The 13522-nt window shown below is 39.9% G+C and overlaps 1 protein-coding gene across 2 annotated transcripts in view; it reads right to left on the bottom strand.

The window, feature by feature from the left end:
- Positions 1–1046: 1046 nt before the first annotated feature.
- LOC127453006 (endoplasmic reticulum resident protein 44-like) overlaps positions 1047–13522 on the bottom strand; it is a 32058-nt gene continuing 19582 nt past the window's right edge. The window contains exons 4-11 of one of the 2 annotated variants that reach the window (XM_051718982.1): positions 12998–13113; positions 12077–12261; positions 11863–11978; positions 7020–7194; positions 6410–6521; positions 5353–5494; positions 4680–4782; positions 1047–3138 (exon numbers count right to left, since the gene is read on the bottom strand). In XM_051718982.1, coding sequence (XP_051574942.1) covers positions 3037–3138; positions 4680–4782; positions 5353–5494; positions 6410–6521; positions 7020–7194; positions 11863–11978; positions 12077–12261; positions 12998–13113 — 1051 coding nt within the window. In that variant the 3' untranslated portion in view covers positions 1047–3036. Of the gene's footprint in view, positions 3142–4679; positions 4783–5352; positions 5495–6409; positions 6522–7019; positions 7195–11862; positions 11979–12076; positions 12262–12997; positions 13114–13522 lie in introns of both variants that reach the window. The other variant, XM_051718981.1, reaches the window with a different exon arrangement.

Raw genomic sequence — 13522 nt, 5'->3', positions numbered from 1 at the left:
GGTCTCACGTGTTAGAAGTGGTTTTGGTTTTTTTTGGGGTGTGTGCAGGGGGATCCCCTCACAAAGACAAAGCCGGGTCTGAGAAGCACACTGGCCCCCACGCTTTCCTCATAACACAACACACTGGACTTCCCCTACACAGGGACGAGTGAATGTGTCTTGTCTAACAGTTTGTGCAAGCCACCCTGTGCGTGATGCGCGAGTGCTGAGCTGCACATGTGCTTGTCTGCCGGGGAGGTAAAGTCCCAGACAACTGACCTGCACAAAGCCAGAGTGTCAGACGCGCGGCACTTTCCATATTCTGTTCACACACTTGCACACTGAAATGGAAAATATGACTGGCCATCTGTGGTGTGCTGTGATGTATTATCCTTAGGTGTTGTGATGTCACGGGTTCCTGCTGTGGGTGGGAAGATGGGTGATATGACATCAGAGACCCTCTCTCCTTTGAACGCCCAATCCAGATCATTTCCATTTTACTATAAAGGAGTGACTAATGATAAAGGTAATCCTCGATGTCTTGAGATAAGGAGAGAGGGGGAAACATGGTTACACTCTGTCAGCTTCCTTGGAAAATAAATAGTTTTATAGCTATAAATAGTTATATCTTTCTTAAATAATCCTTTTGTAGACTTGGTTTGTTCAGATTTTAAGTGGCCTAAACATGTCTACTGTGATAAAAAAAAAAAAAGAAAAATAAATATTACCTTTAGAAGCATTGCTGAATAATAGAAGTAATAAACATTCTGCCATTGAATATGGCTATATTAGCTTGATGTTTTGTTTGGTTTTGCTTTGATGAACATTTTTTAATTCAATTCTATAATATTTCAGAGTTCTAAGATATGATCAATATTTGAGTGAGCTCTCTTCGAGTAACTACCTAAGTTTCTCCATGTATTTCTAAATGTATGACTGGTTACCCAAATGGCTTCATCAAGTGCAGTTAATTTGTCTATTGTTGAATCAACTCAGATGAGTGTACAAATTCAGTGTAAGACCAGTTGTTTATTATATTAGACTTTGTTTTCTTACATTCATTAGGCAAGCTTTCAGGCTGTATAAATTATGCTGAGAGGGTTAATGCTGCCACTTCTATACTTGACAGGTGAGACATTAGATTAGGGAATCATTAAATTGAAATTAAATCCACCATTTACTTAAAAGGAATATTCCAGGTTCAATAGAAATTAAGCTCAATCTACAGCATTTGTGGCATAATATTGATTACCTCAAAAATTTATTTTGACTTGCCCCTCCTTTAAAAAAAAAAAAAAAAAAAAACACAACTCTGGGTCACAGTGAGGCACTTTCAGTGAAAGTGAATGGGGGCCAATTTTTTTGAATGTTAAAATACTCACTGTTTTAAAAGTATAGTCACAAGACAAACAATATGCATGCAAACATGATTTTAGTTTGATAAAATCACTTAACCTTTTCTGTGTAACGTTATAGCCAATTTTACAACTTCGTTGCCATGACCATGTAATGTCAACAAACTCTAAAATGACTGTAAAAATGACAATTTAAACAACTTTACAGCTTAAATAACTTTTGACACATTTTAGGCAAAATCTTATTAGACCTGCCCTTTTTGAGAAAAGACATCCTTCATGTCACATTTGTGGCTTTTTAAAAGGAAGTCCATTTTATTTCAGTCTTCAGCATAGATTGGTGAATATGTTTGCATGGGTAGCTCGATCTTGGCGTACAGGCAAAGTATCACGAAGTGCTCACAAAACAATATTGTGTACTAACATAGTTTACGATACATAAAGTCTAAGGCCACATCCACACTAATCCATTTTTGGTTGAAAATTAATTTCACTACATTTATGCCTCTCATCCACACTAGAACAGCTTTTTTCCTACACCAAAATGGAGGGTTTCAAAACGCTGTCCTTTACCACATAATTATGACTTGGGGAACTGAAAACCGTTTTCAAACTTAAACGGATAAGTGTGGATATGGCCTAAAACTTGTGTGATCTACAGTATTCCTCCTCAACCTTTGATCATGATGGCAGAACATTTATTTCAGAATTTATATTTACTAAAACTTTTGAGATGATGCCCACTTTATTATTACAATTATGAAACCTAGAGGTTTATTTACTTACATTTGGATATCACTGGTTTTTAAATGAAATAAAATTAACTTGCTTATTTAGGACAACTTTAACAGTTATTTGAGTTATTCTCATTTTACATTTTTGATAAGATGTCTTTCAATGTAATGTAATATACATTGACATGATATAGCCTAAAAGAAAAAAGTGAAAATCTGAAGACATGAAACATACACCAACAACATAGAGTCTTGTAAAATGTTTTTTAATTTACTTTTCTTTTTTGGTTTCCTTTTCCCCTTTGATATGACAGATTTACAAATAATCCCACCCCTCTGAACCCAGCCCTTACATAAACCCTCCCCTGATCACTTCCCCCAGGTGGAATGGGCTGATATGAGACTAGAGTCTGGATCTTGGTGAGTGTGAATTTTAACATGTCTGGAACGTTATTGTACATACAAATACATACTAATAAGCACATGTAACGCATGTATACATGTGCACATGCACACACACGCACGCACGCACACACACAGCCATACAGGGCACACTCTGTTGAAGAATGGAGTGAAACACCACAGGTTGACTGCAGATTTGTTCTTAGACTACATTTTCCCATGATTCCACTTGCTCGCACGATCCATAGCCAAATGAATGCAGGTTCCCAACAAAGAGGGCCACCAATGTACCAATGTTTTCCTACAAAAAAGGGGAACTTGGTAGACCAAAAAAAAAATAAAAAAATCTTATTGTTAATTTAGACACGACTGACCCACAGAGCACAAACATATTTACAAGCTCCAAAAACAAGAAGTAAAATGCTCCTCTTCGTCCCCACCCCAAAAATGCTCAGGGGTTCACCTTCTTTTTTATCTAAAATAAAAATTATGAAAATAGAGGTTGCGCAGACAGTGGCAGTGGCTGACTGCTGGGTTCTGGTTTGGGTCTTGATGTGGTTGTGATGTCACAGCTCGTCCCGGTCCCTGAGGATGGTGTAACGTGTCTCACTGGGGGCCAACTTCTGGAACGAACTCTCTGGGGGATCACTGGCCACCTCTCCAGTCTCCTGCTATTGGAACACACACACACACAGTCAAATATACAATTCATGCCCAGTGATGCAGACCAATAGCCCTTGTGTTCAATTAAGATCAGATCGACTGATTCATAAAATAAAATAAATAAAAACACAAAAATCAAGCAATTCCTTTATAAATTAGATAGCATGTTTTGATGTATTTTACATTTGTATAGTATCAATGAGGACAACCAGTGTACATTTTTTTTTTGTGTCTTTTGACAATAATGTCCTTTAAACATTGTTTATATTTTGTACATTCATATAATATTAATGTCTTATGGATACATTAGTAAATTGACAATTTTAGTTGACAGTGTGCAAAAAAGACAAAACATGTCAAACTGTGACAGACCAAACTTACATCAAATATTGAAACATCTTAATTATTTAAACATTAATTAAAAATATTAAAGACTTATCAATGTAAATATTACAAAACTGCCCTGAAAACCTAAGCTCCTGAAAAATATGAAAAAAATTTTTTTTTGAAAGTTTAGGACATTTTACCACATGTAGCACATACGCAAGTTACGCATCCTGAATAGCACATAACTAAGCACCTTAGTTCACCTGTTGATTCACTTCACAGTTTGTGTGGATGTAGGCTAAGTTGCAATATTATGTTTACATTGTTGTTATAGCTTATTAATCTAATATAGGATACATTTGAATGATTTCAGTTTACGCAGGGAAATCCCCAACATACCACAATTGCATTATTTTTATAAACTCTTTATAAACTATTATAAGTACATTATCCATATTTTCCAGTATTATTTTATCCTCATAGTATTTTCGTCAACATTGTGTTTTAATCAAAATCTTTTGATTATTGTCATGACACATCTTTTTCATCTTTGTTATTGTTGATGAAATTAAAATACCCTTAGTCAACTTTTCGTCAGTATTTCTGTTGATGAGACAGGCTGTGACAGACAGGTTTGGATCAGTTATGCTCAGAATCAAGAAAAAAGAGCAAGAACATTGCAGCAGTAATTGCATAATCCACACTAAAATGAAGTAACTGTAAAGGCAAGTTTCAGTGTTGCTGTAGTTACTGCTTTTTGCCTTTGTTGGGCAGTGTTGTTGTAAATGTATTATTTTGCTGTGCCTAGTCTTTATCGTTCACCACATACAATTCAAAAGCTTACAACTCAAATAAAACCTATATATTTTGGCTGTGGAGCAGCAGGTTTAACAACTGCAAAATTATCCCTTTAAAGGGCATTAAATCTGTCAATTTTATCATTTTTTTAATTTATTATTAATTGAAGTAAATTAACATGTTATACTGACAGTTCTAATAAAAACTTCCATTAAAAGCATTTATACTCATAACCTTGTAATTTCGTAACCTTGGAACAAGTACAAACTACAAAACTATAAATAAACATATAAATAAAATTAAATAAAATGACAAAACAAAAAAAAGTGCTAGCAAGTCCAACTCAAATCATTATTACAAACCAAAACCAATCAAAGAACCCTCCCCGTGCAGGAGTGCACAAAATTCGGTGAACTCTGACCTGTCCTGGAGTGCTGTCAGTTGGGTCGGGCCCGTGATGGAACTCTCTGTGCAACTTTCCTGAGTGCAGGTCCAATACAAACTGCCTCAACTTTCCTGGAACCCTGTTCGTACAAAGCATCATACAGCAGTCATTTAAAGGATCAAAACAACAACAAAAACAGGAAAACATGTTGAGCAGCATCATTCATTTAACGACTGATCAGATAAGAGCCTCCAGAGGGCCGGCAGTCTCCAAAACCATGGCCGTCTAACAAGGTAATGACATAATTTGTACTGTCAGAGATGCTATGGATACACTAAATTCTCTGCCTATCAGCTATATCAGAGACTGACGAGATTGGATAATGGGATATGCGGAGTGCTCAGATTATGAAATGAAATCAAGCATGTACTGAATTATGATGCTTTCTATCATATACAACCTCTGGTGTCATAATTTTGATGCTGTAATAAAGTGGTAAAAAAAAAAAATACACAAATGAAACATCACTCCTATTACACACACATAACAACTCTCAGTCAGGCATTGCTAAATTAACAGGCTAAACTGGAGTCTACAATCATTGTTTAATTGGTAGGTGTCAGGAAAAAGAGATAAACTGCAGGAAGGGAGGCGGAAATATCTCTGAATTCAACACACAGATGTTAGAACATAAAAACGCAATACTTACGCTAGGTCGCTAAACTCTGGGAAGACATACATGTGACGGAAACTATCAATGGCAATTATGGGGCAGTCAGAGGGGGTCTTCTGAATGTGTAGCAAAGGATGCCTAAACTTATCACAATCAGCATGAAGAAAATTGATAGAACCTGAGAGAGAAGAGAGATATTCATAAGACAGAAGTTAATTCACACGTGTCATAGTTAAAGTTCCCAACTTCCCATTGCAGAAAAACATGAACTTGAAGGTTCTTAGCTTGTTTTGTTTATAATATGCTCTACGACTCTGAACTAAAAATGGATGCGCTCTGTGGACATTTTAATAGTGTGAATACTTGACAGATAAATCAGCTTGTACTCTGAATGGGATGGAGGGGGCGATGAAGCAAGTTCCGTCTAGACTTTAACCAACAATTATAAATGTGTTACATGGATGTCTTTTGTCGCTACATTGCATCTCGCTGTGTTTTTCGGTATCTTGTGGCATGAGTACCAAGTTTAGGCACTACGTCAAGTAAAAAATAGTTCAAATTTAAAAAAATGCGTCAACTTTCGCGTCAACACTCAACTGTGCAGTTATAATAGAGCTATAGCTGGTTTTTGCATAGTCGAGCAACAGTCTTCATCTGCCCGTCCAAGTTTATATAAAGTCATCTGTGGAAGTGTTAAATACACCTCACGCTACAACTGCATTATCAAAGTCTGTTAATGATAAATTATATAGATGAATTTTAAAGGTGAATTATTGTTTTAGTCTGACTGAAATCGAACTTTTAAAGTGCATGCAAACATACTGAATATTAATTTGTGTTCCACTGCATCAGTTGCGCTCCTTCTAAAAATGCATCCTGTGTTTTACGAAAGTCACCGTATATAGTTACTGTCCCAACTCAAGGTACTCAAGGCAAGGTACTGCCCAAAATGCCATCTTAACCAATCACGAAATCAAAAAATTAAATGTTTTGAAGATGAAAACGCTGTTGAAAATTCACGTAATACTTGAGTTTTCATGACTGATCATTGCTGTCACTTCCGAGTACTCAAGCTCATCGCTAATGTGCATACCCTTTTCGCTGACAAGCTGGCGAGCCACTTCATGCTGAAAGTTCTCCAGACTCTCTGTGTCATCCGTCTGATGGAAGAGAATCAGGAATGGGATGCCTTCCTCCGTCAGTTCCTTCACACACACAAACGCAAACACACGTGCCGATAAGTGTTCATTACTGAAGTTTAAGAGTGTGTAGGTCAGCAGGGTGATGTACGTTTGGCATAGTGGGACAGGGGTGGGCCAGAGGAGCACATTGTAGAGACTCTGCCCAGTTACCAAGCGACACAAACAGAAGCTTTGAAAAGTTATTCAAAACATGTGACGTATTTGAAGTAAATCTGAGAAGAAAAAAACCCCCCACACACCCACTAAAGGACATGGCATGCAGACTTTTTTTTTTAAAACATAAACACACTTGAAACGCACACAGTCAGATGGGTTCGAGTGTGGGAAAAGTACACTGAGGGGGAGGGGACTTTTCTTATGCAAATGATGAATTCACCATGCAGCTGAACTGTTAGGTACACAAACATCAAACTGCAAACAAAATGGAACAAGTATATACTTTAGTATACTACACATGAACACACTGTACCAATAAAGACATCATGAGAAAGGAAATCGTACCTCTCCATTTTCAAAGGTGATTTCTCGGACTAGGGGCACACACTTGTCCTGTGCCCAGGCGTAGCTGAGGTCAAAGTTTATGAGTGAGCCCATGTAAACCATGTCAGGAGAATTCTCTCCTATTGGCTTATAGATAATATTATCACCACTGAACCTCTCTGGCCTAGACACCTCTCTGAAAGAGAGAAAGCCAAGAGAGGAAAAGAAAGCGTGATTTATTGATGTGTTTTCACCCTCATTAAAAACTGTGCAGTGTAGTTAAGAAAATAACTTTTAACATTAGGCCCTTTCCCACCTAATGTCCTGGTACTTTTCCCCTCAGTAACTTTCTAGGTGAGAACTGTTACGAGGAATGGGACACCCGATGAGAATTTTCCCGTTGCATTCGCACTCACAAAGTAACCCCCGTAGTGACGTCATCTAGTATCGACCATTTTTATTCTGACGTTATTTGTACGCGCGTTTCAACAGCAACAAAAACATCAACAACACTGACGGAGGACGCCAGGATCAGAGCTACATTTTTGTGTGTTTAGGGTTGTTTTAAAAGAACTTTGGCTACATCGAAAAATGTAGGCAGCTGCCTTATCAGTTTATGGTTTAAACAACAGTGTTTTTGGATGAATGGAACTCTTTGAACAGTTTAAATGGCACCTTATTTTATCCTACCTTCATCCATCCTTATACAGCCTCTGAAGGCAGCATTTTCCAGTTTCAGACACAGCCTGTGTCTTCAGGTTACAGTTTAAATTGGGCTCGTGAGCCGTGCGTGCAGTGCTCCATGCAACAGCCAGAGGGAGAGGAGAGACAAGGCAGTGAAAGCACTGTTTAACCGCGCAGCACACGCTGAACTCAGTGGACATCATGTTGAAAATACACTATAAACCTATTTATCAACACGCACAATAAAGGCTTTTATGACTCAACAGAAATTATTGTACTGAAATACTCACTCACTGACTTAAAAAAAAAAGAGTCTTGATGCAAATTAACCACGCAGTAACAGCAGCACCTCCCGCAGTAACAGCAGCACCTCCCACAGTCCCTATACACCCAAAAATTACCTTCCCCGGATTAGGAGCTAAAAATAACCTCTAAAAGAGCTTTGAGGAACTATAGTTCCGCCGAGTATGGCTGCTGCGTTGCGAGCTCCGACACAACATAGCAATGGTTTGTTTGTTTTGTTTACAATTCTTATGTTTTTTGTCTTGGATGTTGTCTGCCTTATTGTCTACGACAGACAAACACTTTTGGACATTGGCTCAGCGATCTCACACCGTAAACCGGACTTCACATTCCTCAATGCCAACCCGCTGTTTACAAACACGCAAGCGGAGCCCTTTGTCTGGGCAGCACGGCCGCGGAAACGCAGGAGGAAAAGGGGAAACAGAGCCGGCGTTCTCATCAGAGTAAGACGCCGCGCAAATCGACCCCCGCTACCCACTATTCTACTGGCAAATGTTCAGTCTCTGGATAACAAGCTCTGCGAGCTGAAAGCGCGGATCTCTTTCCAACGAGAGACGAGGGACTGCTGCGTTATCTGCCTTACGGAAACTTGGATGTCTGCGGAGATTCCAGACTCAGCCATTGAACCCGCGGGGTTCTCCATGCTCCGAGCGGACAGAGCGAAAGACCTCTCAGGTAAAACTAGAGGAGGTGGTGTATGTTTTATGATCAACAAATCCTGGTGTGATCAGAGGAACGTACATTCCATCAAGTCTTTCTGTTCTCCTGATCTGGAATTTCTTATGCTTCTGTGTCGACCATTCTAGCTACCGAGGGAATTCACAGCGGTCATTATCACTGCTGTGTACATTCCCCCACAAGCCGACACAGACCGGGCACTCAAGGAACTGTATGGGAGTATAAGTGAGCAGGAAACCGCGCACCCTGAGGCCGCGTTCATTGTGACCGGGGACTTTAATAAAGCCAGTTTAAAATCAGTCGCACCAAAATACCACCAGCACATTAGTTTCAACACACGAGGGGACCGGGTTTTGGACCATTGCTACTCTCCGTTCCGGGATGGCTACAAATCCCTCCCCCGCCCACCATTTGGCAAATCGGACCACTCTTCCATTCTGCTTCTGCCCGCTTACAGGCAGAAACTGAAACAGGAAGCACCCACCCTCAGAACGATCCAGTGCTGGTCGGACCAATCAGACTCTACGCTACAAGACTGTTTTGATCGCACGGACTGGGAGATGTTCCGGTCCGCCTCTGATGACGACATCGAGCTTTACGCTGATAGCGTAATGTGTTTCATCAGAACGTGTGTAGAGGAAGTGATTCCGACCAGAACTGTGCGAATCTATCCGAATCAGAAGCCGTGGATCAACAGCGATGTTCGCGCGGCACTTAATGTGCGGACCTCCGCTTTTAATTCCGGGAACGCGGAGGAGCATAAACAAGCCAGTTATGCCCTCCGAAAAACTATCAAAACAGCAAAACGCCAGTACAGGAGTAAGATTGAAGGACAGTTTAACACCACCAACTCTAGAAGCATGTGGCAGGGAATTAACATCATCACGGACTTTAAAGGGAATAAAAACTCCGCCATGAACACCGCTGCCTCTCTACCGGATGAGCTAAATACTTTTTATGCTCGTTTCGAGGGAAATAACACCGCCCTCGCGGAGAGAGCTCTCACGGCCGAAGCTACAGAGGTTAGTTCACTCTCCGTCTCTGTAGCGGATGTAACCCGATCCTTCCGACGGGTGAATATCCGCAAAGCCGCGGGTCCAGATGGCATTCCGGGCCGCGTCATCAGAGCGTGCGCGAACCAGCTGGCTGGTGTCTTTACGGACATTTTCAACCTTTCCCTCTCTTTGTCTGTAGTCCCCACATGCTTTAAAACATCCACCATTGTGCCTGTTCCAAAACAATCGAAAATAACTTGTTTAAATGACTGGCGTCCTGTTGCTCTGACCCCCATCATCAGCAAATGTTTTGAGAGACTAATCAGAGATTACATCTGCTCTGTATTACCACTCAATCTTGACCCGCTGCAGTTTGCATACCGGAACAACCGCTCCACTGATGATGCCATTGCATCTACAATACACACTGCTCTCTCCCACCTGGAAAAAAAGAACACTTATGTGAGAATGCTGTTTGTAGACTACAGCTCAGCATTCAACACCATAGTGCCCTCCAAGCTAGATGAGAAACTCCGGGCTCTGGGCTTAAACAGCTCGCTGTGCAGCTGGATCCTGGACTTCCTGTCAAGCAGACGCCAGGTGGTTAGAATAGGCAGCAACATCTCCTCATCACTGACCCTCAACACTGGAGCCCCACAGGGCTGTGTTCTCAGCCCACTACTGTATTCCCTGTACACACATGACTGTGTGGCAACACATAACTCCAATGCCATCATTAAGTTTGCTGATGACACGACGGTGGTAGGTCTGATCACTGACAATGATGAAACAGCCTACAGAGAGGAGGTGCACACTCTGACACACTGGTGTCAGGAGCACAACCTCTCCCTCAACGTCAGTAAGACAAAGGAGCTTGTGGTGGACTTCAGGAGAAAAGACAGAGAACACAGTCCAATCACCATCAATGGAGCACCAGTGGAGAGAGTCAGCAGCTTCAAGTTCCTGGGTGTCCACATCACTGAGGAACTCACATGGTCCGTCCACACTGAAGTCGTTGTGAAGAAGGCTCATCAGCGCCTTTTCTTCCTGAGACGGCTGAGGAAGTTTGGAATGAACCGCCACATCCTCACACGGTTCTACACCTGCACTGTGGAGAGCATCCTGACTGGCTGTATCTCCGCCTGGTACGGCAATAGCACTGCCCACAACCGCAAAGCACTGCAAAGGGTGGTGCGAACTGCCAAACACATCATCGGAGGTGAGCTTCCCTCCCTCCAGGAAATATATACAAGGCGGTGTGTGAAAAAAGCTCGGAGGATCATCAGAGACTCCAGCCACCCGAGCCATGGGCTGTTCTCACTGCTACCATCAGGTAGGCGGTATCGCAGCATCAGGACCCGCACCAGCCGACTCCATGATAGCTTCTTCCCCCAAGCAATCAGACTTCTGAACTCTTGATCTCCCACGATCAAAATACATCAGCCCTGCACTTTATTACTCTTTTATCTCACACCGGACTGTCATAAATTATATTACTGTCATTATATTTTGTCTCTCTTAACAACTGACTATCAACCGACAGCCTGAATGTCAATACAGTACAATACTGTACATTCTATATATATACTTTTTTCATATATATTTTAATTTTTATTGAATAATGTGTATCTATATAGTATCTATATAGTAAAAAACAAAACAAAAAAAAACAAAAAACAAAAACAGCATATTGTATACTGTACAGTGTATGTTATTATTTGTATATTGTTGAGTGTAATTGTGTATAACAGATGTTTAAATTGTGTTGTGTTAATTTGATGTTTTAAGTTGTGTAATTATGTATAACAGATGTTTAAATTGTGTTGTGTTAATTTGATGTTTTAAGTTGAGTGTAATTATGTATAACAGATGTTTAAATTGTGTTGTGTTAATTTGATGTTTTAAGTCGAGTTTAATTATGTATAACAGATGTTTAAATTGCGTTGTGTTAATTTGATGTTATTGTAAATTGGTATATGTCTCATCACTGTCACGACTGCTATGTTGATCGGAACTGCACCCAAGAATTTCACACACCATTGCACTTGTGTATATGGCTGTGTGACAATAAAGTGATTTTATTTTGATTTGATTAGGTGCGAAAGTGACGAAAAGCTCTAGTCCCAGGGAAAAGTACCTAAAACAGGCTTTAGTACCACCAGTGGGAAAGGCCCTATGGTGTCTGAGTGTCTCGGTTCTCCTACCCAAAAGCTGCCAGGAAAACGCAGTCATCTCTCAGGATGTTGGCCACTTTCTCATAAGTACGGTAGTTATCAGAGTCCTTTTGCTCAAAGTAACCAATGATGGTGCGTTTACTCCTCTGACATGTAAAGACAAAGGAAATTAAGATAATATAGCATTGATCTCCTCTGAGCAGCATTAATCTTGTAGATACCTACTGTGAAATGTTTTACTTACATCTAAAGTGCTTGTCTCTTCAAGATTCTCCATCTCTTTGATTGGATCCACTCTCTGCTGATGGATGAAATCAGCAATTGCGGTCACTGACCTTTGACCCCTGTATTCTCGCTTCATCATCATTCCGTTCCTGAACAGCTTCAGTGTGGGGTATTTGCTTATCCTGTAGCGCTGTGCTATATCAGCTTTAAGAAACATAGCATATCTTAACCCATTCAGACCCAAATTATGTTCCAGGAGCACAAAATTATGACCATACTTTATTTAAAAATACAACCATAAGTAATGATCACATCAAAAAAGCATTACTCATATTGCATAAGGATTCCTTTTAATTTATTTCTAGAAAACTTACATAAAAACGATTAATAAAATATTTCTGCATCAATTAGTACTATTTAATAATTGATGCAAAAAACTAATATATATATATATATATATATATATATATATATATATTTACAAGGATTGTGGTTAGTCTAATTTCACAGACAGACAGACTGAGGTTTGGATACAGAGCAAAGATGAAAAGAGACTGAGAAAGAACTACATTTACATTTATTAATTTAGCAAACTAAAGAAAGAAGTAGAGAAAGGAGACTGAGAGAGTGTGCAAGAAGAAAAGGGGGAGGGGCCAAGACATGAAAGTCAACCACTGTGGGGGGTAAATACCCCAAAACCGATTGGCTGGAATCAGACGTGCGCCGTCTCTCTCTCAAACACACACACATACTGCACACACACCCACGCTGTGGGGTATCTCTGAGCCACCTTGACTTCACAGAAGATGCAGTTTTGTCATTTAACCATCAAACATTTTACAAGACATCAATAATTCTGTTTAATTTGCTTTATCTCAAAGGCTAAACCAATGTGTGTGTGTGTGTGTGTGTGTGTGTGTGTGTGTGTGTGTAAACTCACAGTGCTGGTCGCAGTCCACCCGGGCGAACACCACCTGTGTAGGGTCTGGATATTCCTCTCGCACTATATTCGACGCCTCCTCAAAGATGGGATGGAGCATTTGACTAAATCGACACCTACAGAAAACGAACGTCTAAAATGAGCTTCAAATGTGCACCTATTTGTATATAGATTTACATTAGACATTGTTCACACAGCACATACATTTGTTTTTAAAATCCAATTTTTAGGACTGAGTGTTTACACTGTTATTTACATTTATTCATTTGGCAGATGCTTTCATCCAAAGCAACTTACAAAAGAGGAATAATACAACATAAGTGATTCATTTAAAGGAGACAGTAGTATGAAAAGTGCTGTATTACAAACTTTCAGTTGCATCAGAAAAATATTATCCAAGAGATATTTTGCAAGAGATTAAATCAGATCCTTTTTTTGTTTGTTCTGGCCAGCATAAACAGTTTCAGGTTTATCTACTTCAGGTGCAATAGTAATGGCAAAGCCCATTGCTATTAACCCCCGGTC

This window comes from Myxocyprinus asiaticus, chromosome 15 (assembly GCF_019703515.2).
Source record: "Myxocyprinus asiaticus isolate MX2 ecotype Aquarium Trade chromosome 15, UBuf_Myxa_2, whole genome shotgun sequence".
NCBI classification, from domain to species: Eukaryota; Metazoa; Chordata; class Actinopteri; order Cypriniformes; family Catostomidae; genus Myxocyprinus; species Myxocyprinus asiaticus.
Note: the sequence above shows the minus strand (reverse complement) of the source record. Positions and strands in the feature narration are given on the sequence as shown.